The sequence below is a fragment of the Marmota flaviventris genome, chromosome 3 (assembly GCF_047511675.1).
Source record: "Marmota flaviventris isolate mMarFla1 chromosome 3, mMarFla1.hap1, whole genome shotgun sequence".
In the NCBI taxonomy this organism is placed as follows: domain Eukaryota; kingdom Metazoa; phylum Chordata; class Mammalia; order Rodentia; family Sciuridae; genus Marmota; species Marmota flaviventris.
In genome coordinates, this window is record NC_092500.1 from 8672982 (window position 1) to 8699090 (window position 26109).

The following is a 26109-nucleotide window of genomic DNA, read 5'->3' on the forward strand; positions in this document are numbered from 1 at the left end:
ATATGTATATGGCTTATATAAATTTTCAAAGGAAAGAGAACCATTTTACTATTCCAGAAATTTACTGGTCTATAAAGAAAGATAAGCGACAGAAATAAAGTCACCTCTATAAATAGGTTTAACAGTCCTATGAAAACTCCCCCAAAAGGTGTAATGTTAAAAATCAAATAGATGTATTCAAGGATATAGATGGACTATTCCTCACTAAGAAAAATAAAGTCCTTTTCTTTTCTTTTTTTGGTACTGGAAATTGAATACAGAGGCACTTTACCACTGAGCTATATACCCTTGGCCCTTTCAAATTTTTAACTTTGAGACAGGACCTCACGAAGTTGATGGGGCTGGGATTACAGGCCTGTATCATCACACCAGCAAAACAGTCCATTTTTCACAGGACCGGATGATCTAGAAGACAGACAAGAGCACCGCAGATACACACCATGATGACATCCAAACAAAAGAAATAGCTTTCTAGGAATACTATCCTCTCCACAGTTCATCACATCTCAGAAATGAGAGGAGATGAAATATTGGTAAGAGAAGCTATTTCTCAAAAAGAACAGAAAAATGAGAAGTTTATTTTATTTCCAATAAAAAGAGAAATTGGCAGAAGGAGAAGCAAGAATAATAAAAGATATACACTGCACATACGGTGAAATTCAAAACAAGCTTGACTTTTCTTTCTTTCTCATGGACTTCCTGATTCTATAGCCCACAGGGCTTTGCCAAGGAGAGAAAAGATTCATTCTCCCATCCTAAATTTACAGAGTTCTAAGAACTTGGACCTGGGGCTGTAGCTCAGGGCATAGAGCACTTGCTAAGTATGTGACAAACCTGTGTTCAATCCCCAGCACCACAAAAATAAATAAATAAAAATAAAGTAAAATCTCTAGATGAGAAAAGAGGGAAGAGGTGACAATGTTATAGAGAGAGACTTAGAAAGAGCCAGAGATGATCTACATCTGGATCTGATTTGTAGTTACAACAATATGCACATAATTTTCTAAAAAATCGTTATCATTGAGTTGTACATTTTATGCCTTTAATCATACAAATGTCATATTTTAATTTGGAAAAAATAAAATGAAAATTGTTTAAAACGTATTAAGTGTCTTGGAACTTTAAGTGTAAACCATTTTCTCAAAGACAAGAATGTCAGGGAGCATGGTAGCACATGCCTACAATCCCAGCTGCTCGATGGGGAGTGAAACAGAAGGATCTCAAGTTCAAGGCCAGCCTGGTCAACTTAGCAAGGCACTATCTCAAAATAAAATGAAAAGCCTGGGGCTGTAGCTCAGTGGTAGAGTATGTGCCTAGAACATGCAAAGCCCTTGATTTAATCTTCAATACCACAAAAGCAAAAAACAAAAACCAAGAATACCTATATTCCAAATTGTATACATCATGAAATTTTCTTGATCCTTCTTCTTTAGGTCCCCTCCAACGAAAGAGTTCTAAATTGTGTGCCTTGATCTGTTTACTAGTAAAATAATAAAAAAGGATTTACCTATAATTAAAAAAAAAAAAAAATGGGGGATGGTGCTGGGGATCCAATCCAGGGCCTTTCACATGCTAAGCAAGCACTCTACTACTGAGCTACATACCCAGCTTCAAGAACCTCCTGATCACCTCCCAGATCTTAACTCCAGCTCTCCTATTCTATTTGGATTGTCCAACAGGTCCAAAATGAAACGTTATCTTAGTCCCCAAATGTCCTCTATTTACATCCCTATTTCTGTGAATGATACCACCATTTACTAAAATCCTCTAACAATAAAAACCTATCATTGATCTAAATCCTCTGCTTTTTCTCATTAACCCCACATTTACTGACTCCCTACATGCTACAGCTTCTATCTCATAAACAGCTCTCATATCGCTGACTCCTTCTCAACTGCCAGCTACTCTAAATATCATTATGACCGAAGCCTTCTCACTGGTCTGTGCTTCTGGGTCCCATCCCACTTTAATCCATTCTCCAAACCACTTACATGTATAAATATACTTTGCAAAATGCAAATATGATTGCATTTACTTCTCTGCTCAAAATTCTTCAAGGGTACTCTGTCACCTTCAAGGTTCACTGCCTTCTAGAAACAGGTGCAGAGAGGCATTTCAGGGTAGATGTTCAGGCAAGGGGAGGATCAGAGGAGGGAGTGCCTGATGTCAGGAGAGTTTTCTAGAAAGGAAACTCTGAAATCAGTTTTGAAGGCTGAGGAAAAGTTCACCCCAAATACCAGATAAAGAAGTGTTAAGAATTCAGCTCTTCTGCCTCCCTCAAGCTTTCGGAATCCCTGGTGCCACACACTGCCTGCCCTACAGCCCTCCTCCACGCCTCATCTTTTGCAGGGGATTGATTCCAAGATACCACCCACCCATGGGGAATACCCATGTCCTCAGATGCTCAGATCCCTTATATAAAATACCATAATGTTTCTATATAATCTATATACATCCTTGCACACATTTAAATCATCTAGATGATCTCTAATCATCTCGATTACTTACAATACTTGATACAATGTAAATAAAATTCTATACAGTTACACTATATCACTTAGGAGATAAGGACAACAACCAAAGTATGTACTCTTCAGTATAGATGCAGTTTGTCCCCCCAATATTTTCAACCCACGGTTAATTGAATCCATGGGTTTGAAACCTAAAGCTACAGAGTACTGACTCTAGTTTTCCCTCTTCTTTTTGGAGGTAGGGAGTACCAGGGATTTGACCCAGAGGCACTGTACCATTGAGCTACATCCCCAACCCTTTTTATTTTTTATTTTGAGACAGGGTCTTTAGCAAGATGAGGTGGGCCTAGAACTTAAGCTCCTCCTATTTCCAATTCCCGAAACACTGAAATTACAGGCCCACCACTGGCGTAGCCATGTTTCCGCTTGCCAAGACCCCTTGGTATACTCTCTCCCTTCCACTCCACATAAATTCAAATTCCTATTTTATTTTAAATGCTAATCAAATGTTTTTCCCAAATACTATCTCTTTTGCCAGGATTCATACCTTTTTCTACTCTCTATCAACTCAGAAGGCAATAAAAACAGTTCAGAAAGGTCACTGCTCCTTATTGCCATCTCCTGGGTTTTGTTTGTTTTTGTGTTTGTTTATAAGAGATGGGTCTCCCTATATTGCCCAGGCTGGCTTCAAACTCATGGTGCTCCTTCCTTCATCTCCTCCACAATGTGCACTACACCACCATCAGCCCATTCTTCTTTTTAAATTTTTATTAGTTATTGATGGACCTTTATTTATTTGTTTATATGTGGCGCTGAAAATTGAACCCAGTGCCTTGTACATGTTAGGCAAGTGCTCTACCACTGAGCCACAGCCCCAACCCCCATCCCATTTTTCTTAAATCCCCTTCCAATTCCTCTGCTTCTTTATCTTTTCCACAAACTTCTTGTATACATGCACTTGACTTGATGATCTAATCACTCCTCTCTCTCGATTCATTTTCAGGATCGACACTTATCTTTATAAAATGTCCAGCTTACCTTTCTCCCAATGTCATTCAGTAAGTGTTTATTGAGCACATATTCCTGAGTTACACACTGTGTTGATGTTATGATGAAAGCAGCCTCAGCCCTCCCCAAACTTAAGAGGTAAGTGGGAGAGAAATCAAGAAGCAGGAGATAACAATGCAGTGTAAGAATCTGATGGCACAACCCAAGGAGAGCACTTCACTGAGCCTCAAGGTATCTGACACTCTTTAGACCTGCCCCAGACAAGCGGTCCATCTCCTTCCCATTTCGGCTAGGAAAAGGGCAGACCAGGCTCTGGACCTCACCACCAATCCGTACTGCTTCACCCGGAGGTCCACAAGTCCTGAAATCCAGCTTTGACCACAACCACCTTTTCTGCTTCCTCCTTGAAACCTTAATCAGACTCTGCAAGGAGTCCTTAAGGTAACCTTCAGATCATCACCTGACAGGTGGGCCAGTGAGTTGCCCAAGCAATACCCTAGGTTTGCTCCCCAATCCACTTGTTCTTGGCCTCCCTGCACCTTGCTCTCTCTGTCTCCAGACTGCAGAGCACCGCTGGATAAGGCTATGCAACTGGCTCCTTCACAATGTAAACCTGTTACTTCCTCTCAACACTCCCACTTCAGAACCTCTGCCTAGAAGGCCCTTCTTCCTCATCGGGTCATTATCCTTAACTTCTAACTGACCTTGACACATGGCTTCAAAGTTGCCTTTTCTAGAAAGTGTCTTCCAGCACTTCTTCCTCTGCCCCTTCCTGGCTTCCACAGCAGTGCTCCAGAGGCCTCCCCTCCCGCTGCCACACTCTGTTCACCTACTTCCCCACCTGAGGTGGCCAGGGAACAGAAACAATGTAACCTTTGTCTGTGTACTGTAGAAGAGAACACAGCCAGACTAATTTCCAAATACCTTCTCTGTTCTAAGCAGTGGGGCGAAGATCTGAATGATCCACTGACCTTCCCCACCAGGTCCCTCACTACTCCCCGGTACCTTTCTAGTCTTCTCACACTCCCCAAACCCACGCACTAGGCATCCAGCTAAGGCTCCCTCAGACAATGACAAGGACCATCCTGACAGCCTCTCTCACACAGGCCTCTCTTTTGTTCTTCTGGTGACTGCATTACAAACCTGCATCTTCATTGCTCTCTGCAAGGCGAAAAACGTCCCTTGTGTCCTAAACTCATGACCCACACTATCCTGCCTCCTCTGGGACCCTCCTATCTAAAGAAATCTTCCATTTCTCTCCCTTTCCAATAATTCCATCCCCTCAACATATTTTGCAATCTCTCCTATTCTGAAAAAATTAGCCTTGGCCTTCTATTACTCCAAATAGACTGCTTTAAACCCTTCCCTTTACCACCCAAATTCTTAAAAGAGCAGGTTACACCCCACTGCTTCTATATTCTGATAAAAAAAAATTACTTGAATTTATATGAAGGTAATAGAGAGAGCGCCAGGCTGGACACAGCTCAGGGAGCATTCGCAAGGCCCTGCTGTGTGTGCATGCCCATCCCCGCACCCCCCCCCCCAGCCAATTTTATATACATACATAACACACACACACACGAGATTTTAATTTTTCCCTTTGTTTTATCTTATATACAAGATTTTAAAAGTAAAAAAACAAACAAACCTGCCTCCCACTCATCTTCCAATGTGACTGGCTGGTCTTCTTCAAATCAATATTCAGCTTACACAATGCTATTATTAAGTAAATAATATGTACATATGCACCATATTGAATGGTATAGTTTAATTTCCTTTCCTGCAAATAAATTACCTTTCTTGCATAACTTTTAATTTTTCTTGGAACTAGCAATTGAAGTTCCTCTTCTCATTCTTTTTCTTTTCTTTTTAAATATTTATTTCTTTTTTAGTTCTCGGCAGACACAACATCTTTTGTATGTGGTGCTGAGGATCGAACCCGGGCCGCACGCATGCCAGGCGAGCGTGCTACCGCTTGAGCCACATCTCCAGCCCCCTCATTCTTTTTCTTTCTTCCATTTTTTTTTTGCTTAGTGTTTATTATATATTTTTCACTAATTCATCTTCAGATGTTCCCAGCAGAGCTAGAAGTGTCTTTTTAATCAGGCCAAACATCTCAGGAGATCTGCTAGTGTCCTGAGTGGAACATTCCTTGGGCTGGTCTCCTATTCCATCTTGGCCTGTTTGCACCCTAGGTTGCTAAATCACTGCTGTCTTCTCCTTCATTTCTGAAATTCCCCCTCTCTCCTTTGTTGGATTATCTGTCTCTCAAACTTTTTCTTTTCTTTTTAATGGTTTACTCTCTGGTCAAGGTGGAACACATATTCCAGTGATCTCCTGATTAAAGATATACGGACAGATAATTTGAGCCCTTGAATGAATGAAATGTCCTTATTTTATCTGCACACATAATAAACTCACAGAACTTTTCAAACCCACATACTTAACTGAATACAGAAATTCAAGTTAGTGAATGTTTCCCCAAAACATATCTTTTGGTAAGGTCCTCGGGACTGAACCCAGGGGCATTCTACCTCTGAGCTACATGCCCCCCTACACACACTTTTTTTTTGAGATAGGGTCTTGCTAAATTGCCAAGTGGACCCTGAACTTGCAATCCCCCTGTCCCAGCCTCCCAAGTAGCTGGGGTTATAGCCTCACATAAGATGTTTGATAAAGATTTACTAACTGGTGATTCTGTTTCTCTTCCTCCTACTTCCTATGCACAATTTCTCCAGGTCCTATTCCTGGACCCATCTCTTCAGATTCTGCCACAGCAATTTAATCTAATGTCATAACTTAAACTATCAAATCTTGAGTGATTTCTAATTCTGTACTTCCAGCCGGACCTATCCTTTCTCCAGCACTGTATTTTCACTTGACAGATCCCGGTCATACAGACAGTATACCAGCAACCCAAACCCCACAGGTGAGAAAGAATCCTCCTATTCACTCCAGAATTTGCTTTTTTGTTTATGGGTCCTACTTTTGACAGGAACACCCCATCTTCCTAGTCTCAGCTTGACAACTTGATGTCACCCTTCATATCTCCTTTTCTTCAATATCAAATAAACTACTAAATCCTATCCCTTTTATAAATGGCATATTTTCCCAATGGCCTCCTCTATTCTAGGTGCTGGAATTTAAAAAGAAAGAATACATACTTTCTGAAAGCTGAAAAGTTAATTAATACACTGGATGGCAGAATCATGTTCAAAATGGTTTCAACAGGAGCCAGGGCTATTGGCTTATGCCTGTAATCCCAGCTGTCTCAAAATTACCAAAAAAAAAAAAAAAAAAAAGAGGGAGAGTGGAACTGGGGGTGGGAGCTCAGTGGTAGAGTGCTACTGGGTTTGATCCTCAGAACTACAAAAAAGGGGTGGGGGTTCCAGCAGACTAAGAGAAAGGTAGAAGCTCCTAAAATTTTTTAAATTGAAGTATAATTCACAAAGTGGAAAATACTCAGGTGTAAAAATTGATTGACTGTTTGATGGTACTAGAGATGGAACTCTGGGCCTCCTACATGCTAGGCAAGCACTCCGCCACTGAGTTACATTACCAGTCTTTCTTAAATTTTTATTTTACAACTGGTCTTTTGCCCAGGCTGGCCTCAAAATTGTAATCCTTCTTACACCATCAGAGGCTGGATAGTCCCATCAATGGCTGTCTGCAGGCTGGAAAGCTGGGGAAACCATCAGCTGCTCAGTCCAAAAAGCTGGGTGCCTTAAAACAACAAGGACCCATGATACATCCTCAATCCCATTCTGAGTCTCTGAAAGGCCCCTGGAGCCTTGGTGTGAGTCCATATTCAACCAGAACCACCAGCCAGTAAATCTTTATCAAACATCTCAGCCTCCAAAACAGCGGGGATTACAGGTGTGTTCCACTGAGCCCAGCTAGCTTTTTAACATTCTTCATGGTGTCATCTGATTAGAAGTGCAAAATTTTTAAATGAAATTCAATTGAACAATTGTTCTCATTTATCATTAGTGCTTTTGAATCTACTAAGAAATTTTCATAATCTTCATACAACTGTGAAAACATCTGTTAGGTTGTTTCCCAAAGGTTTTACAGTTGTAGCCCTCACATTAGATCCATGGTCCATTTCAAATTACTTCTTTTTTGTTTGTTTGTTTTCTACCAGGATTGAACCCAGGGGCACATCCCCAGCCCATTTTTATTTAGAGACAGGGCTCACTAAATTGCTTAGGGCCTCACTAAGTTGCTGAGGCTGGCTTTGAACTCACAAACCTCCCTCCTCAGCCTATTGAGCCACTGGGATTATAGGCGTGCGCCAACGTACCCAGCTCAAATTAGGTTTTGTGTATAATATGTCACATGGTGGTCATGATCCATGCATTTCCATATGGTTATATAATCTGACAACCTCCCCTCAAAAGACATTAGTCTTTTGACAATTTTTTCTAATTGTTAAGTCTTTTCATTAGGTTCAAAAGAATCGATGCGTAACTACAGAAGGAGCAAGACCAGCACTACAGTAATGTATTGGAAAATGTGATTGGCTTCTGAGGTAAAAAGACTTTTTTTTTTTTTTTTTGGTGCTGGGGATTAACCCTAGATTCTTGCATACACTAAGCTCAGGATCTATGACTGAGCTACATCCTCAGCCCAAGAAGCATTTCTTGGTTAGTAATAAGAACCACAAATTTTTGGACTGGGAATGTGGTTCAGTTCTAGAGCACTTGCCTAGCGTGTATGAGGCCCTGGATTTGATCCCAGCATTGAGAGAAAAAAAGAAGAAAGAAAAGAATTTAGCTGACACATCCTTTGAAGATGATTTTGACTGGTCAAAAAGAAGTAGAGTGCAGTATACAGCTTCCATGAAGTCCCTCAGAGGAAGGGATAAGTTCTTTCCTTTTTCCCATGTGGCATGCAGATGTGATGGGGCTGGAGCTCCCATCACATAACAAGGTAGAAGCAACACATGAAGATGAAAGAACAAACAGAAGTCACCAGCCACTGAAAGTGCCACGTCCTGGACGACCCGGCCAGGCTGTTAAGAACTAAGAACTGTCTTCATGTATTAGAGCCGTTTACAGAAGAGGTAGTAATTTTTATCCTACCTTATTCTAGAAGGCAGGAACAAGACTAAATGCCTTAAGATACAAAAAGTATAAAGTAACAAACGGCACAGGCAAGGCCCTGGGTTCGATACTCAGCATCACATAAAAATAAATTAATTAATTAATGATGTTGTATCCAACTACAACTAAAAAATATTTTTAAAAAGACAAATTGGAAGCAAATATTGTCTTTTAAAAAATATTTATTTACCACTGAGCCACAACCCCAACCCCTAATTTGTCTCTTTTCTTAAGGAAATAAAACGAATGTAGAGTGAAGAGTTGAGGACCCCTGTGTGGGCTGTCTAAAGTCTGTATCTGCCTCACTCTCCCCCCACTCCCCATCCCCCACTGCAATTCTGGTTTTCAACCCAGGGTCTCACACATGGTAGATACTCTACCACTAAGCTGCACCCCCAGCTCTTCCTCATCTCTTAAAGGATGCTTAAACAACGTGCTGGTTCTTCATCCACTGACTGCCCCCCAATGCCACTGTAGTATGCCTACTATCTGCATAGGAATCACATGGGCTGCTTACAAAGAAATTATAGATCCCAGGACCCCAACTCTTGAGATTCTGTTTCAGTAGATCCAAGGTGGGGCCTGGGCATCTTCATCTTAAAAAGCATATGAAGTGCAAATCACAACCATAAACGAGTCAGGCACGGATGTATGCCTTTAATTCTAGAGACTTGGTAGGCTGAGGTAAGAGGATTGCAAGTTTGAGGCCAGACTCACCAATTTAACAAAACCCTGACTCAAAATTTAAAAACAAAAAAAACCCCACAATTTTAAAGGGCTGGGATATAGCTCAGTGGTAAAGCACCCCTGGATTCAATCCCCAGTACAAAAATAAAACAAAACAAAAACACAAAAATAAACAGAAAAAAAAAAATCCACAATGAGGTAGCATTTCCCATTCACAAGAATGGCTAAAATAAAAAACAGAAATAACAAGTGTTGGTGAAGACAAAGGACCAAGAGGAAACCACACATATTTCTGGTGGGAATCTAAAATGGTGTGGCCATTTGGAAAACAGTTTGGACAGTTCCTCAAAAAGTTAAACATAGGGGCTGGCACCTGCCTCGCACATATGAGTACTGGGTTCGATCCTCAGCACCACATAAAAATAAATAAAGATATTGTGTCTATCTGTAACTAAAAAATACTTAGAAAAAAAAAAGTTAAACGTAAACCCTACGGCCAGCAATTCCACTCCTAGGTATATAACCAAGAGAAATGAAAATATATATTCAAACAAAAATTTGTACAACAATGTTCACAGCAGCATTATTCATATTAGACAAAAGTAGAAACAACTCAAATATACATCATCTGATTAATGGATAAACAAAATATGGTATATCCAGCCACAGTGGGATACTAGTCAGCCACAAAAAGGAATGAAGTACTGATACGTGCTAAACATGAAAACATCTGCTAAGGGAAAGAAGACTCACACAGAATTCTAAAACACATGTTGTATGAGTCTTCATATATGAAACGTCCAAAATTGGCAATTCCAGAGCCTGGTGAGGTGGTACACATCTATAATCCCAGAGACATGGGAGGCTGAGGCAGAATAGCAATTTTGAGGCCAACCTCAACAACTTACCAAGATCCTCAAAAACTTAGTAAGACACTATCTCAAAATAAAAAAAATAAGGATTAGGGAGGTTTCTCAGTCGTAAAGAGCCCCTGGGTTCAATCTCCAGTATGAAAATGAAAAAAAAAAAAAAAAAAAAAAAAATCCCTGGCAATTCTATACAAACAGAAAGTTGATTAGTGATTGGATTCCAGGAGAAAGGGAACTGGAGTGACTGTTAATGGATATAGAGAGGTTTTATGACTAGTAATGGTTTACAACTCTGTGATTAAAAAAAAATTGAACTATATACTTTAAATGGATAAATGTGTGTGTCTGTGTGTGTGCACACTCAGAATTTACCCAAGGCTCTGCACAAGCTAAGCACATGATTTACCATTGAGCTACATATACCCCTGGCAAATGGGTAAATTTTATGGTATATGAAATATACTCCCCCCCCCTTTTTTTTTTGATGGTGCTGGGGATTAGAACCCAGGCCCTTGTGCACTCGAAGGAAACACTATACCAACTGAGCTATATTCCCACCCATTTTTTCCCCTTTTTGCTATGTTGCCCAGGATGGCCTCCAACCTGGGATCAAGTGATGCTCTTGCCTCAGCCTCCAGAGAGCTGGACTCCAGGTGTGCACCAGTGAAGTGTACTTCAATGAAGCTACTTTAAAAAGTAAAGAACCAGGTGCAGGGGCACCTACCTATGATCCCATCTACTCAAGATGTCAAGTCAGGATGATTGCGTGTTCAAAGCAGCTTATGCAATTTAGCAAGATTCTGTCTCAAAATATAAAGGGCTGGCTATGTTGCTCAGTGGTAAAGTAGGCCCTGGATTCAATTCCCAGTACAAGAAGAAAGAGAGAGAGAAGAGAAAAAAAAGAGGAGAGGAGGGAGGAAAGGAAAGGAAAACACCTAAGATAATTTTTATAAATATTAAAGTCTAACACACAAACTGGAATAGTTCCAGTTGGGCCTTTTCTCACTTCCCAGGCCTCATCTATTCCTATGTGTTAAGAACTCCCAATGTACACCTGGTCTCCTAAGCTCCAAAATGCCTGCTAAATATTTTTATCGTGAGTGCCTGCAGGCACTTTCAAAATCCAAACCCTCCATACCCAGTTAAAAACAATAATGGGCTGGGGATGTAGCTCAATAGTAGAACACTTGCCTAGTGCGTGTGAGGCCCAAAACCACACACACTCCCCAAACCACAATGATAACAAGAGTAACTTTTACAAAAAGTTCCTCTATTGGACTCTTATGCTTTTCTGATGATTAGACTGGGGTAATGGGTTTTGGGGGAGGTCATGGGGTGAAGTGCTATTTCATTACCTTTTATTATTAAGGATACACACATTAAACATGATGTCACTGTTAAAGCTGACCTTGGTCTCCAGGCTGAGGTAGGTGTTGTTATGATAGGTTTCTCCTCTATATGAACCACATTTAAGGAGTAGGAAGTTAGGTTTCCTTGAGGGTGGAACGTCTACATAAATCATTTGGAGTTCTTCTGCCTGGGATACTGGGATTTTTAAGTCCTTAAGTTTTGGTGTGGTATAACACACAGCAAGATGTTTGAAACACACTCAAACCTTCTCACCATCTCACATCACACTTTACTACTTACCTGCTACATGTCACTCCCTCTGCTTATGACACTCCTCTCCTCCCCACCCACCCTCCCAGCAACAAACCAATTTTTTATTTTATTTTTTTAATATTTATTTCTTAGTTGGACACAACATCTTTATTTTATTTATTTATTTTTACATGGTGCTGAGGATCAAACCCAGGGCCTTGCATGTGCTAGGCAAGCGCTCTGCCGCTGAGCCACAACCCCAGCCCCCCGAATTTTTAAAAAAATATTTTTGTAGATGTAGATGGGACAGCATGCCTTTATTTTATTTATTTTTATGCGGTGCTAAGGATTGAACCCAGTGCCTCACATATGCTAGGCAAGTGCTCTGCCACTGAGCTACAGCCCTATCCCCAACAAACCAATTTTTCTTTTAAATATTTAGTTTTAGTTTTAGGTGGACACAATATCTTTATTTTATTTTTACGTGGTGCTGAGAATCGAACCCAGTGCCTCACACATGCTAGGCAAGCGCGCTACCACTTGAGCCACATCCCCAACCCCAACAAACCAATTTTTAAAAATCTTTCTTCTTCTCACAAAATCCAGTTCAAGGGTCACAGTCTCCATTGTGGAGCTTCTTTCCAGGAAGAATTCACCACTTTGGGCTAGGCACACGTTTACTATCAGTATCATGGTCTGATTAGCATGGCTCCCTCTCTCACCTTGACTGAAGTTCCCCACATGCAAACACAATGTCTTACATGACCTGGCATGCCTAAACAGGGCATCAACAAACAGCAGGTGCCTAATAAGTGTTTCTGACTTAAATAATTAATGACTATTTTATTGAGAATGACTCTACTGTGATGTTATTAGTAATATCTCAATTTAAAAAAATGATGGAGAAAGGATGACATAGCTGGGGTCCAAGACATGTCAGTAAATCAACACCACAGCTAAAACCTCCCTGACAATAGAAAGCTCTGCTCTGAACAGCTTAGACCAGACACATAAAGAAAAATGATCATTGCATTCAACAAGTGAAAGCCACATATGACAGACAGAATATATTTTAGATCAACAGGCACATAACTGTCAAATAAAGTAGGTGAGCTGATTCTTTCTCTAGGGGATTCAGGCCAATGAAGTACATATCCTTGCCTTTGGAGTTCCTGATAAGTCACCAAAGACTTTTTTTTACAGAACATAATTTTCTTACCTAACCTCAAAAAGTACGGAAAAATAAGATGGACTCTTGGTTAGCTGTGTTAGTTCTATTCAGTTTTCTCTCTCACATACATAGCAGCAAAATTAAATAAGGCCTGAAGTGGTCCTTGGGAAAACCATAAGTAGTAGTCGCTAAGCCTACAAAGAACATATTTAAGAGCTACTTCTGAAGTTTTACCTTGATAATAACTGTCAACTTGTCTTCTTTCAGTACCTTTTTTTTTTTTTTTTTTTTTTGGTACTGGGGATTGAACCTGGGGGGTACTTTACATTGAGTTAAACCCCCAGCCCTCCTTTTGTTTAAATTTTTTTTTATTTTGAGGCAGGGTCTTGCTGAGTTGCTTAGGGCCTTGCTAAATTGATGGCCTTGAACTTGTTATCCTCCTGCCTTAGCCTCCTAAGTTGCTGGGATTACAGGTGTGTGCCAATGTGGTCAGCTGCCATTCTTCACTTTGATACAGTCGCACTAAATTGCCGAATGTCTCACCAAGTTGCCTAGGCTGGTCTTGAACCTGTGAGCTCCTGCGTTGGCCTCCTGAGCAGATAGAAAGGAGGCATGTGCCATTGTGCCTGGCTTTTTATTCAAAGACAGCCACAAACTGTTACCAAAAACACTATGATAAATTTCTGCGTTAACATGAAATCATTCCAAATACAAGATTTTAAACAAAAGGCAACACAGGGAGAATAAAACATAAAAACCTGAATTGAATTAAGACTGATGAGGCTGAAGTTATACTCTAACTTCTGATTAACAGAAGCATCTACTTTCTTCAAGTATAAGAAGAATGTTCTTTCTAATTGATTTTAAACTGATAAAATATTAAGTAAATAAAAAATCAAGAAAACCAGCCCCCCCGTCCCAGCCAAACAAAGGTAAAATCTGAGTTTATGGCATAATCTATTACATGCTCAGTAAGCAATCTTCTAATTACCCCTCAGCTTTCCAGGGAGAGATATATTAGTAGCCAGGGAATCCTAGAATCCAGTCTTCATTAACATTATATTTCATTATAAAATAATGAATTAGGATCTTGGGGAAGTGTGTATGTGTACCTCAGAAATCCCAGGGTGTATGTGTCTTGAGAGTCCTGGGCATGTGTTGAGGTGATTCCTAGAGCCTCTGAGTTTTGTTGGTTCTGACAGCCCTCACTGAGACTTAGGGTCTAGGTACATCTAGTGTAAGCCTATAGGCTTCTGCCCTGGCTACAGAAAGAAGGAAGAGACCTGGTGAGATTGGGGGGGGGGGGGAATAAGAAGACAAGATGGCAGGTGTCCCCCCTCCATGGACCTGATCACAACCCTATTGAGTGGTGAAGTTCAAAATCATGCTGAAGGAGCTGTTGAGGAAGGGACTCAGTTTCTTACAGCCTAGCACACAATGTGCAAGGGCAGACTAGCGTGTGGCCTCTCTGGAATCCAGTGAATCAAAGCAGGAAGCCAACAGGCAGTGAGCATGGGTAACAGGAATCCAGTGACATTTTTTTTTTCCTTTTTTAAAATTTTAACAATTATTGATATGAAATTCATATAACATAAACATATTGAAATGAACAATTCAGAGGCATCTAATGTATCTGCAATGCTGTGCATCTACCACTTCTACCTAGTTCTAAAATGTTTTCATCACCCCATGTGGAAACCCCATATCCATTAGGCAGTTACTGTCCATTCCACATCTCCCTCCTCCAATCTCCAGAAACCACCCACCTGCCTCTGCCTATGGATTTATCTATTCTGCACATGTCCCCTATGTGGCATGATGCAATATATGATCTTTTGTGTCCAGTTTCTTCCACTCAGTATGCTTAGGGGGGTTCTTGGTGCCATTTTGACTGGTCTCCACTTTGGCTCTGGTGAAAGAATAAGCATCCCATAGAGAATACTCGTGGCAGTGCAGCAGCAGAGGGCCTCCCGCCTTTGGGGATCCTTGGGCAAGGTGCAGTGCTAGAGACTGTTTAGAAGACAATGTGAGGTACCTAGAGGCTCCCAGAAGAAAAGGTCCCATGTGACCACATCAGGAAAGAGCCAAGGAAATTCAGGACATGGAGCCAGATAGAAGTAGATAAACACAGATAACCTATTTGTAGATTGGGTTTGACAAAGAAAAAAATTCCTTCCGTTTTAAATGAAAAACCAACAAATTATCACTTAAAATTTATAATAGAAAAATGTCTGAAAAGCACAAGTGACTGCTTCTGTGCAGCAAGAACAGGGACAGGCTTTTACTTTCAGCCTCATATACTTCTGACTGTTAATTTTTACAAGTATATTAAACTTTCATATTTTTTTAAAGAGAGAGAGAGAGAGAGAATTTTAATATTTATTTTTTAGTTTTCGGCGGACACAACATCTTTGTTTGTATGTGGTGCTGAGGATCAAACCCTGGCCGCATGCATGCCAGGCGAGCGCGCTACTGCTTGAGCCACATCCCCAGCCCCTAAACTTTCATATTAAAAGTGAAAAGATAAAATGATATTCTAATAGTGAATCATAAAGTTCCAGTCAAATTTATTTTAAATTTGTCACACAGAATAACAAAAACATGAGCCCCCAAATAAACTTTTCCTCCTCTTAAAAGAAAAAAAAAAAGAATAACAAAAACAGATACTGAGAAGAAAAAAAATCTTTCCAGATCTAGGTTAGGTTCTAATTTAAATCAATCTAATTTATAAATTCACCTAAAACAAAACACCCACTCTACTCATCCACTGCCTCTACTATTGGATTTCTACTCAAATTCTTCATATTTGTAGGTACGTTACTGACCTTGGAACTGCTTTCTTCCGACACTTCTCCCTCATTAGTTTGCATGGGAACAGACTCTGTGCAAAACTCTGCAGAAAAACACAACTGCTGCCTGAAAGAGAGATAAGGAGAGAAAAACGCATGTAAGGAATTTGGGCAAAAGTTTACTTCCCTAAAGATTTAAACTGAAATTTTGTCACTGAGACCATGGATCCTGTGAGGAGATGACCTTAGGCACTTTGAGTGTGTGTGTGCACGCTCACGCTAGGTTACCACGTGCATCTTAGGTAAGAAGAAAGATGGAGTGAGGTGGAGCAGGACTCTTTCCCTATGCTGGAGGAGCAGGATAACTGTGAAAGGCTTAAGGCACTGGGATATTAATAGCTCTAGATTTCTTTCCCAATCTTATGTGGCTCTTGGCAGAAGTGATAATGGAAATCTTCAACGGTTCTTGCAGTCAACACCAACCTGCCAGAAGGACTCAGTGAGCAAGGCGGTGTGCCAGCTGTTGCGCTGCAGCAGGTCACACTGCTGGATATTGGGCTAGGCTGCTGGACCTGGCCAGGTTTTCTGGGTTTATGATTTATGTTCAACAGACTTGTTTTTGTAACAAAAATGAAAGTCCATTCTAACAGGTGGTCCACTTTTTTTTTTTTTTTTTAAGAAAATACGCCTAGCCAACTAAATGTCAGCTAATTTATTTTGATAAAACACTAGGCTAGGGCTGGGGATGTGGGTCAAGCGGTGGTGCGTGTGCCTGGCATGCGCGCGGCGCTGGGTTCGATCCTCAGCACCACATACAAATAAAGATGCTGTATCCGCCGAAAACTAAAAAAAAAAAAAAAAAAATTAAAAAAAAAAAACCTCTCTCTCTCTCTGAAAACAAACAAACAAAAAAAACACTAGGCTATTTGTGGGGTAAAACAACAAAGAATAGTAATTTTTCCTTTCAATACCAATCAAGCAAAAGTTTGCTAAAATGATCTGAATTACAATATGCCAAAAGGAGTCAGTGCACACCTGCAATCCCAGATACTCAGGAGGCTCAGGCAGAAGAATTAAAAGTTCAAGGCCAACCTGGGCAACTTAGTGAGACTGTCTCAAAATAAAAAGTGCTGGGATGTGGGTCAGCGGGGAGTGCTCACCTAGCATGCATGAGGTCCTGGGTTCCGTCCCCAGGACCACTCCCCTAAAAAAAATTTTTTTTGAAATAAATAAAAACTTAAAACCTCTCAAATATTTTAAAAGACTGACAGCTACAAAATGTAAAACCTAAAATGATGCTTGTAACACATGCTTTTCTGTGTGCAGAGACGTCTCTTTGTGAAAACACCAGGGCATGGCAATCCCTTCTGGTTCAGGTTTCTTAATAGCCAGCTGCAAGACCTGAGGCTAAGAAGGCACTTCTGGGTTTCCACAGCTATTGGCTGGGAAAAGGGGGTATTCAAAATATCTAGTGAGCTTGCCCAACAAGGTTTTTTGGGAACAAATATTTATTTACGTGATGTGAGTTTACAATTGGTACAGCAGAAATTCTCACGCAACCTCCATTCACTTTCACTCGTTCACGTGTTACCCTGTGCTGCCCAGTCCCCCAACACACACACACACACACACACACACACACACACACACGAGGTGCACAGCAAGTACAACAGGCTCTCTCTAGTTGCTTTTGCCCTTCACTGTTTATGACAGTTGTGTAAAAACAGGATTGCTCTCTCTATGAAAATTTAGTTGACAACATTCAAAAAATTCAAAAACAACCAGCAAGATATGAACTGCAAAGCACCTCCCAACCATCCTCCTACTCACAGGAAGGGAGGTGGGTACTCGCAGAGGATGCACTCCACACACCAAGAATTCCCTTCCGCTCCCAGGTCTGCGCTCTCAGCCAGCACTGGTTACTCTCTGCTCTGAGTCCTGGGGCTCCACCCAGGCTTCCGGTAGGAAGGCAGGAGAGGAAGGAGGCAGGCGATGGTGTGCTCCTCTAGGAAAGGCCACTGCTGGTGTACGGCAGACTGCTTGACCTACAGCTTTACCACCTCCCCCCTTCTCTTGTCCAGCCCTCGCTTTCTTACATCTTACATCTTTCTCGCTGACCCTTCTCTGACCTTCACTGCTCTTTTCCTCCCTGATTCCTCTTCCCTGCCCCAACAATAAACAGCCCTCTGTCCTCCCCAACCTTCCTACCCACCACTTTCAAGGTTGTTATCAAGACCTTCCCCCAGACATGGACCTCACTATGCTGTCCAGGCTAGCCTCCAACTCCTGGGCTCAAGATATACTCCTGCCTTAGCCTTCCAAAGAGCCAGGACTACAGGTGTACACCATGGTGCCCAGCTTAACCAAAGACTTTTGCCCCTACATTCACTTTCTAAAATCCATCATTTCCTCACAAGATCCCATCTATTCATCAAGGCCTTATTAAGTCTTACCTTCTCTCCTTATAGCAGCCATAAATTTTTCAACATGTTGGAGAAGAAATTATTAAGGAAGAACAATGGACCTGTACCCATCCAGTGGCTGGCAACAGTGGACAACCTTACTATTGTTAGGCCTGAAGGGGCAGGAAGCAGTGACAAGCCTAGAGACAGTCACAGCTGTAACTCAAGTCAGACGCAAAGGACTATGTATATGAGACGTTGAGAAAATTCCCCTTTATCTCATTTCCCTTGGGAACCTCATTTTCCTGAGGATTGAATGTAATAGGTCGAAGGACATGCAGATGGCCACTCTCAGAGTTCCCTCTATTCTCCTATACTCAATCCCCAGTTCTCACTGAACATTTCCCTGTGCCTTTATGCTCACAGGATGCTGCTTCCCTCTCCTGCTGGTTCCTCTCTACCCCAAAGGAGACAAAAGTTTGCCTTGAAGAGACTTATCTGGAAGGAGAGCCAAGGTGGGTGGAGCTCAGCCCTTCCTTCCCTTGGGAAGGAGCTACCACTGGGGAGCAGGCATTCTTCTGGCTCTTGTACCCCTAAATGGAAGACCCTCACAACTACCTACAACTAAGTAAGTCTGCCGAATTCTGAGGCTTACTGTTAAGAAATTCACTTAGCAGTATCTATGTGTAAGTCACATTCTTCAATACAGTTTTGTCAGTAACAGAGACAATAGTTTGGTCTCTCAAATGCTTTCCTTTTTTATCTCATTTCTCCACTGGTACACAGCTCAGTCAAGGGGAGGATAGTACTATTTATTAGATCTCAAAGAGCCTAATATCTAGTGCATGAGACTGATATCTGGATAAAAAAACAGGAAGTAAAATTGGGGGGCATGAAATACATGTGGAATTTTTGAAGCTTCAATTGGAGGCCAGGACTTTGGGCCTTTAATGAGACACGAAGGATTCTCCTGTAGATGATTACATTAGGCCACACAGGTTTTTACTTGTGTGTTAGCTTTTTAACTACTGAAGCTTATAAACTATAGGCCACACAGTATTTTGACCTTAACGGTAACTGTAGTTATGGCAACTTTGTCGTCAGGTAAGTGATTGTTTCTATAGAGACAAGGCTGCATGCACTAGGCTCAGAAATTTCGGCAAAGACTATGGGGGCTTTGAAAGCCTCGCCAAGAAACAAGCCAAAATTGTGACGGTGGCACTGAAAGCTCATCTAAACCAAACTCCAGCTGTGCAGGCGGTCTCAGCATACACCATCCACTTTGGCCTAGCAAGCAGACGCCATGTGTGCTAGCCTCAGCATAGGGTGTTAGCAGGCGTGGGTGGCTTCAGTGTACAGAGGGCTGCTGCTTGACCTTGAATTATGCTGGCATAGCTCTTCCTAAGCTGGCATGGCTGAGGAAAGATTAGACTTTAGGGAAGAGTCTTCATTTAGGCCTTTCGGACATCAGAAAGTGGGACATTTATTTGCTGCATACAAGCTAGAAGACGGGTGAACTTCAAAGAGCATGAGTCTTACAAAGTGAGCAAAGTTGTCCTTTAAAATTGTTTGTGGACTAATAAACAGTACACAGTTGAGCCCAAGGGGAAATGGAAAGGAAGAGGTTTCTGTCTACACCAGAAAGAAAGGCAGGAGGGAAGCAGTGAAGGGAGGAAGGGGCTTGGCAGACTCTGGCTGTCTGGACTTATTGGTAAAGACCAATGCACTACGAGACAAGAGCTGGGGAGCACTAGGGGAGAGGAACCTTCTCCCCATCCTTGAGGATTCCCTCCATGTGGGACAATGTGAATGTTTTAATATCATGAACTTACCATAACATGACTCATGCTGTTGGGGTGAAGAGACTTACCTGATTAGTGTCTCTGGAAAAAGAAGTGAACCTGGACTTACACTGGCCAGCCCCCTCTGGCCCCTTTCCAAGAGGGGAGCCTATTAGGCTCCCTGCCCTCCCTCTTCTACTAGGCAGGCCTCTCCTAGATTAGAGCTATGGGCTGAGCACACTTGTTAAATCCTGGAGTTCTGAACTAAGAAGCCTATCTGCCCTTAGGTATGTCAGCTTTATTAGTAATAAAAGTGACATTCTGATCTCTACCTGTCTTATTTCTTTGTCACATACCTCTGCTGGTTTAGAACTTGGGCAGGGAAATGATTATTATTTATTGGGTCCAATTCTATCCCAATTTGCATCTGAGTCTACTCCTCACAATTAAGTTCAGCTTCTGAATCTGCTTACGCTGTCCCATAATCCCATGACCATGACATCAATAACATACCTTTCCTTCCAAAGCCCTCGCTAACTTCGCTATACCCAAAGGACACACTATTCGGCACTTTACTCAGGCAAATCTTTCCCTCTCTCCACACAAATGTGCTAATAACTACCTATGAACAATCGCCAGTCATACCTACTATCATTTGGACATTAAATGTCCCCCCAAAGGTCCTTGTGTTAAAGGGTTGGTCCCCACATTGGCACAATTGGGAGGCAGAAAGTCCTCTAAGAGGCGGGGCCTAGTAGAAGGTCTTTAGGTCACTGGGAATGTGCCTAGGACTATAGGTGTGTACTATCATGTCTGGCAGGAATCATTTTTAGAAATAAAAATTGCTGGGTGCAGTGTCACACACCTGTAATCCAAGACACTCAGGAGGCTGAAGAAGGAGGACTGTAACCTGTCTCAAAATAAAAAGGGCTGGGATCAGCTTATTAGTTGAGTGCTTGCCTAGCATGTGTAAGACCCTGGGTTCATCTCCAGTACCATTTAAAAAAAAAAAAAGCAAGCTGGGAACAGTGACACATGCCCATAATTCCTAATGCCGAGGGGCCTGCCCTTCCAGCACTGACTGTGGGGAGTTTGAGGGCGCAGAGAAACCCCTCCGGAGATGGTTTCAGAGAATTGTGTCTATTATTGCACAGCAAAAATAGCTTTTATAGTGGGTATGTGCCAATTTACATATAACAATCACAATAGGCCAGAGGTGACACACAACATTTCATATTACAGGAGTCCAGACACCAAGAGTTCAGAAACTGCCATGTAGGCAGACCTTGTACCAACAGGGGAATAACTTCTTGTCAAAGGAGCAAGGAAATGGTAGTTGCCAGTGTTCTGACAGCACTCTGTCCCAAAACATAGCGTTCTATGTTAGGATTTCCCTGCTGCACAAAGATAAGGATTCCTCCATGAAGGTCCAGAGTCAGGCCCTGCAACAAATCCCAATTACTTGGGAGTCTGAGGCAAGAGGATCACAAGTTCAAGGCCAGCCTTAGCAACTTAGCAAGACCATGTCTCAAAATAAAAAAAATGAAAAGGGCTAGGAGTGTAGCTCAGTGGAAAAGCACTGCTGGGTTCAGTCTCCACTACTACTACAAAAAAAAAAAAAATAATAATAATAATATTTTGTTTTCAGTTGTAGTTGAACACAATATCTTTATTTTATTTATTTATTTTTATGTGGTGCTAAGGATAGAACCCAGGGCCTTGCACATGCTAGGCGAGTGCTCTACCGCTGAGCTACAACCCCAGACCTGCAAAAAATTTTTTAAAAAACTAAAACTTTCCCAACCAACACCATATAGTCTGCCTACTTACATTTTATTGATACCTGCTTTTCTTTTCATCCTTTCTTTGCTCCCATTTTTTGGTTGTTCCTTTGGAATTATCCTTAATAGTTTTTAATGTGTTTCTTTTTAAAAAAAAAAAAAAAGCTTGATGGGTAGTGGGGTGCAGTTCAAAAGTAGCCCTTTTCATTTTTTTTTTTTTTATTTTGACACATGGTCTTGCTAAGTTGCTAAGGCTGGCCTTGAACTTGTGATCCTCCTGCCTCAGACTCCCAAGTAACTGGGATTTGTTGCAGGGCCTGACTCTGGACCCTCATGGAGGAATCCTTATCATTATGCAGCAGAGAAGTCCTAACATAGAACGCTATGTTCTGGGACAGAGTGCTGTCAGATCAAACCTAGCACCACAGCATCAGTGTGGTGCTGAAGATCAAACCTAGGGCCTTATGCAAGCTCTACCTCTGAGTTACACACTCCCAGCAATGATGACATTCTTGTTTGAAGTTATGACTTATAGTTGTGTCTAGGGTCTAAGTCAATCTTACTGTCCTTCTGACAAACTGGAAGAATCAAACAGGCAATGCACAGTTAACTCTGGGTTCCCCTTGGGGACTGTCAGAAGGTATAAGTATCAGTGCTAACAATCATGAAAAAGTCAAGGCAAAACCCACTTAAGTTAACTGGAGAGGTGAACAAGGAAGGCCAGCGCTTTCACAAGCATTTCATTCTGCCTCAGTGTGTCACTTTACCTCAGAGCTGTCATCAGTGTAGCATACATGTAAGTGATGGATGGTCTTGGCCTGGCACTGTGCTCAGCACACACAGGGCAGGACTCAACAAATGTTAATGGATAAACATGAGTAATGTCACTTAGATCCTGAGCAAGGTTGTCCATAAAAGTTGGCACATGCCAGACGCAGTTGCACACACCCGTAATTCCAGCAGCTTGGGAGGCTGAGGCAGGAGGATCCAAGTTCAAAGACATCTGCAGCAACTTAGCAAGATCCAGTCTCAAAATTAAAAATTAAAAAGGTCTGGGGATGTTGCTCAGTGCTTAAGTGCCCCTGGGTTCAATCCATGGTACCAAAAAAAAAATTGGCACATATGCTAGTATTTTCAAAGCCCTCCAGGATCTAGCCTGTCTCTGTCTCTCCAGTTTTTTATTTTTTTAAATATTTTTTGGTTGTAGATAGACACAATATCTTTTTATTTATTTATTTATTTTTTTTAATGTGATGCTTAGGATCAAACCCAGTGTCTCACACAACCACTGAGCCCCAGCCCAGCCCTGGCTCTCCAGTTTCACCTGTCTGATTTCTTTGTTCCAGCCATGCTGAACTTACAGCTCCACAATATGCCAGTATGCTTCAGGTTTTCATGTTTTAATTCATATTATCCTGCCTGCCTTTCTCTCCCCTATGCCAAGAAGGGACACCCTGTTTATCATTACAGACTCAGTTTTTAGAAAGTATTCCCTGACCCAGGTAGAAATGATGATTCCTTTCTCAGTGGCCCCAGTGGATACTGTTTGAATCTTATTATTAAATTCATCGTGTTGGGCTGGGGTTGTGGCTCAGTGGTAGAGTGCTTGCCTGGCACATGTGAGGCACTGGGTGTGATCCTCAGCACCATATAAAACTCACTGTGTTTTACTGAATTTATTTGTTCACATAGATGCCTCTATGTAATAAGGATCTGCCTGTCATCCTCTTGATATCAGACACTAAATCTTGTTATTCTCTTTATTCAGTCCACTTAAAATTGCGTTCCTGGCATTTAATAGTATTTGGTAAGTTCCTTTTTATTTAAAATGTAATACATACAAAGAACTCAAAAAGTTAAACAACAAAAAAACAAATAACCCAATCAACAAATGGGCCAAGGACCTGAACAGACACTTCTCAGAAGAAGATATATAATCAATCAACAAATACACAAAAAAAATGCTCACTATCTCTAGCAATCAGAGAAATGCAAATTAAAACTACTCTAAGATACCATCTCACTCCAGTAAGAATGGCAGCTATTACGAAGTCAAACAACAACAAGTGCTGGTGAGGATGTTGGAAAAAGGTACACTCATACATTGCTGGTGGTAATGCAAATTGGTGCAGACAATTTGGAAAGCAGTATGGAGATTCCTTGGAAAGCTGGAAATAGAAGATTTGGGTCAAATGGTGATTTGACCCAGCTATTTCTCTTCTCGGACTAAACCCAAAAGACCTAAAAACAGCATTACTACAGGGACACAGCCACATCAATGTTTATAGCAGCACAATTCACAATAACTAGACTGTGGAACCAACCTAGAAGTCCTTCAATGGATGAATGGATAAAAAAAAAAATGTGGCATTTATACACAATGGAATATTATTCAGCACTAAAAAAATAACAAGATCATGGCATTTGCAGGAAAATGGATGGCATTAGAGCAGATTATGCTAAGTGAAGTTTAGCCAATCCCTAAAAAACAAATGCCAAATGTCTTCTCTGATATAAGGTGGGGTGACTCAAAATGGGATAGGGAGGAAGAGCATGAGAAGAAGATTACCACTCAATAGGGAAGAGAGGTGGGAGGGAAAGGGAGGGAGAAAGGGAACTGCACGAAGAAGGAAGGAGACCCTCTTCGTTATACAGAATACATGTATGACAATGTGAGGGAAAAAACAAAAAAGAAGTGTGTCACTTTAGATTGTGTAGAGAGAAGTGATGGGAGGGGAGGGGAGGGGAAGCGGGGAAAGAAAGGACAGCAGAATAAAATAGACATTATTATTGCTGTGTGTATATACGTGACTGCATGACCAATGTGATTCTGCAACCTATACACTCAGAATAATGAGAAATTATATCCCATCTGATTCAAATGTATGATATGTCAAGATCATTGTACTGTCATGTGTAACTAATTAAAACAAATTTTTAAAAAAAGTATAAAGAAAATGGTAGAATAAAAAAATAAAAAATTAAAATGTAATACATATGAATGCAGAAAACATCTAGTGAGTTTCTACCACATGTCAAATGGTGCTGGGCTAGTATGGTGTAGTAGAATAAGCTTTGACTTTGAAGAAACAAAATCCTTCTTCTTTGTCAGTTATTAGGTGTATAATCTTGGACAAGTTATTAACCTTCTTTTTCTTTGTCTTTTTTTTTTAGTACTTGGGATTGAATTTAGGAATGCTCTACCACTGTGCTACACCTTCAGCCCTTTTTAAATTTTTTTAAAATTTTGAGACAGGGTCTTGCTCAGTTGCTAAGGCTGGCCTCAAACCTGTGATCTTCCTGCCTCAGCCTCCCACATCACTGGGATTACATGGTTGCACTGTCATATTTGGCATTAACTTTTAATCCTTAGTTATTTTCATTCATACACCGGGCAGGTAGAAGTACAGAAGGATTAAACAAGGAATGTATAGCTTTACTAAGGTGTCCAGCAGTGGCCAACAGGCCTAAGCATGCACAGAGCCCTGGGTTTTATCCCCAGCACAATAATGAGAAAAAAAAGTTAGTTCTTAGTTCCTGGTTCAAGTGTGCTGTTGCCAGTAGAGTGACTACAAATATGTAATTTCAAAAAGCTAGAAAAAAGAAATTTTTGGATGTTATCACCATAAAGAAATCATGAATGTCTGAGGAAACAGATGTTTAACCTGACTTAAAACATTACACGGTGTATACATGTATCAAAAATATCAGATAGAACCAGACAAATATGTCCAATTTGTATGTTTTTATGTATCAGTTAAATAAATTCATTTAAATTTTAAAAAGTTTCTTTCCAAGAAGCCTCAAAGAGTTTACAGAATAGTAAAGATGATGGACACAAACAAAAAAAAACTCACATTAAGTTAGGGGTAATTTATTATCACAATAACAATAGGAGTTCTCTTTTTAAAAATATTTATTTTTTAGTTGTAGTTGGACACAATACCTTTATTTTTATTTATTTTTATGTGGTGCTGAGGACCAAACCCAAGCCCTCCCATATGTGAGGCTAGTGCTCTACCACTGAGCCACAACCCCAGCCCCACAAGAGGAGTTCTTAAGACACATGAAAAAGGAATTCTATAGCAGTCTGGGAGAACAGGAAAATAGGAAAGGTAGAAAAAAGAAGAGCAGGTAGCTGCATTTTGCTACACTCTGAGCAAAGAGAAAAGCATCAACCAAGGCACAAAACCATACATATTTAGGAAACAGAAAATGATCTGGTGAGACTTATAGACTGAGGGCTGGGGGTAAAGCTTAGTGTGTGCCTAGTACACATGAGGCCTGGGTTCACTCCTCTGCATCGCAAAAATAAATAACCAATCAAAAGACTTACAGACAGGGATTCCCCACAGAAGCCAGAATCCATGCCTGGAATTAGATTTTGAAGGGGTTTGTAGATTAGCATCAGCAACCACTGGGAGCCACGGAAGCTGTTTCAGC

The 26109-nt window shown here is 41.0% G+C and overlaps 1 protein-coding gene across 1 annotated transcript in view; it reads right to left on the reverse strand.

Moving 5' to 3' along the window:
* Positions 1 to 26109, reverse strand: part of Tnrc6b (trinucleotide repeat containing adaptor 6B) — a 257256-nt gene that overhangs the window by 162628 nt on the left and 68519 nt on the right. The window contains exon 3 of the mRNA XM_027928331.3: positions 15739 to 15829. Within this exon, the coding sequence (XP_027784132.1) occupies positions 15739 to 15783 (45 nt within the window). The 5' untranslated portion in view covers positions 15784 to 15829. The remainder of the gene's footprint in view (positions 1 to 15738; positions 15830 to 26109) is intronic.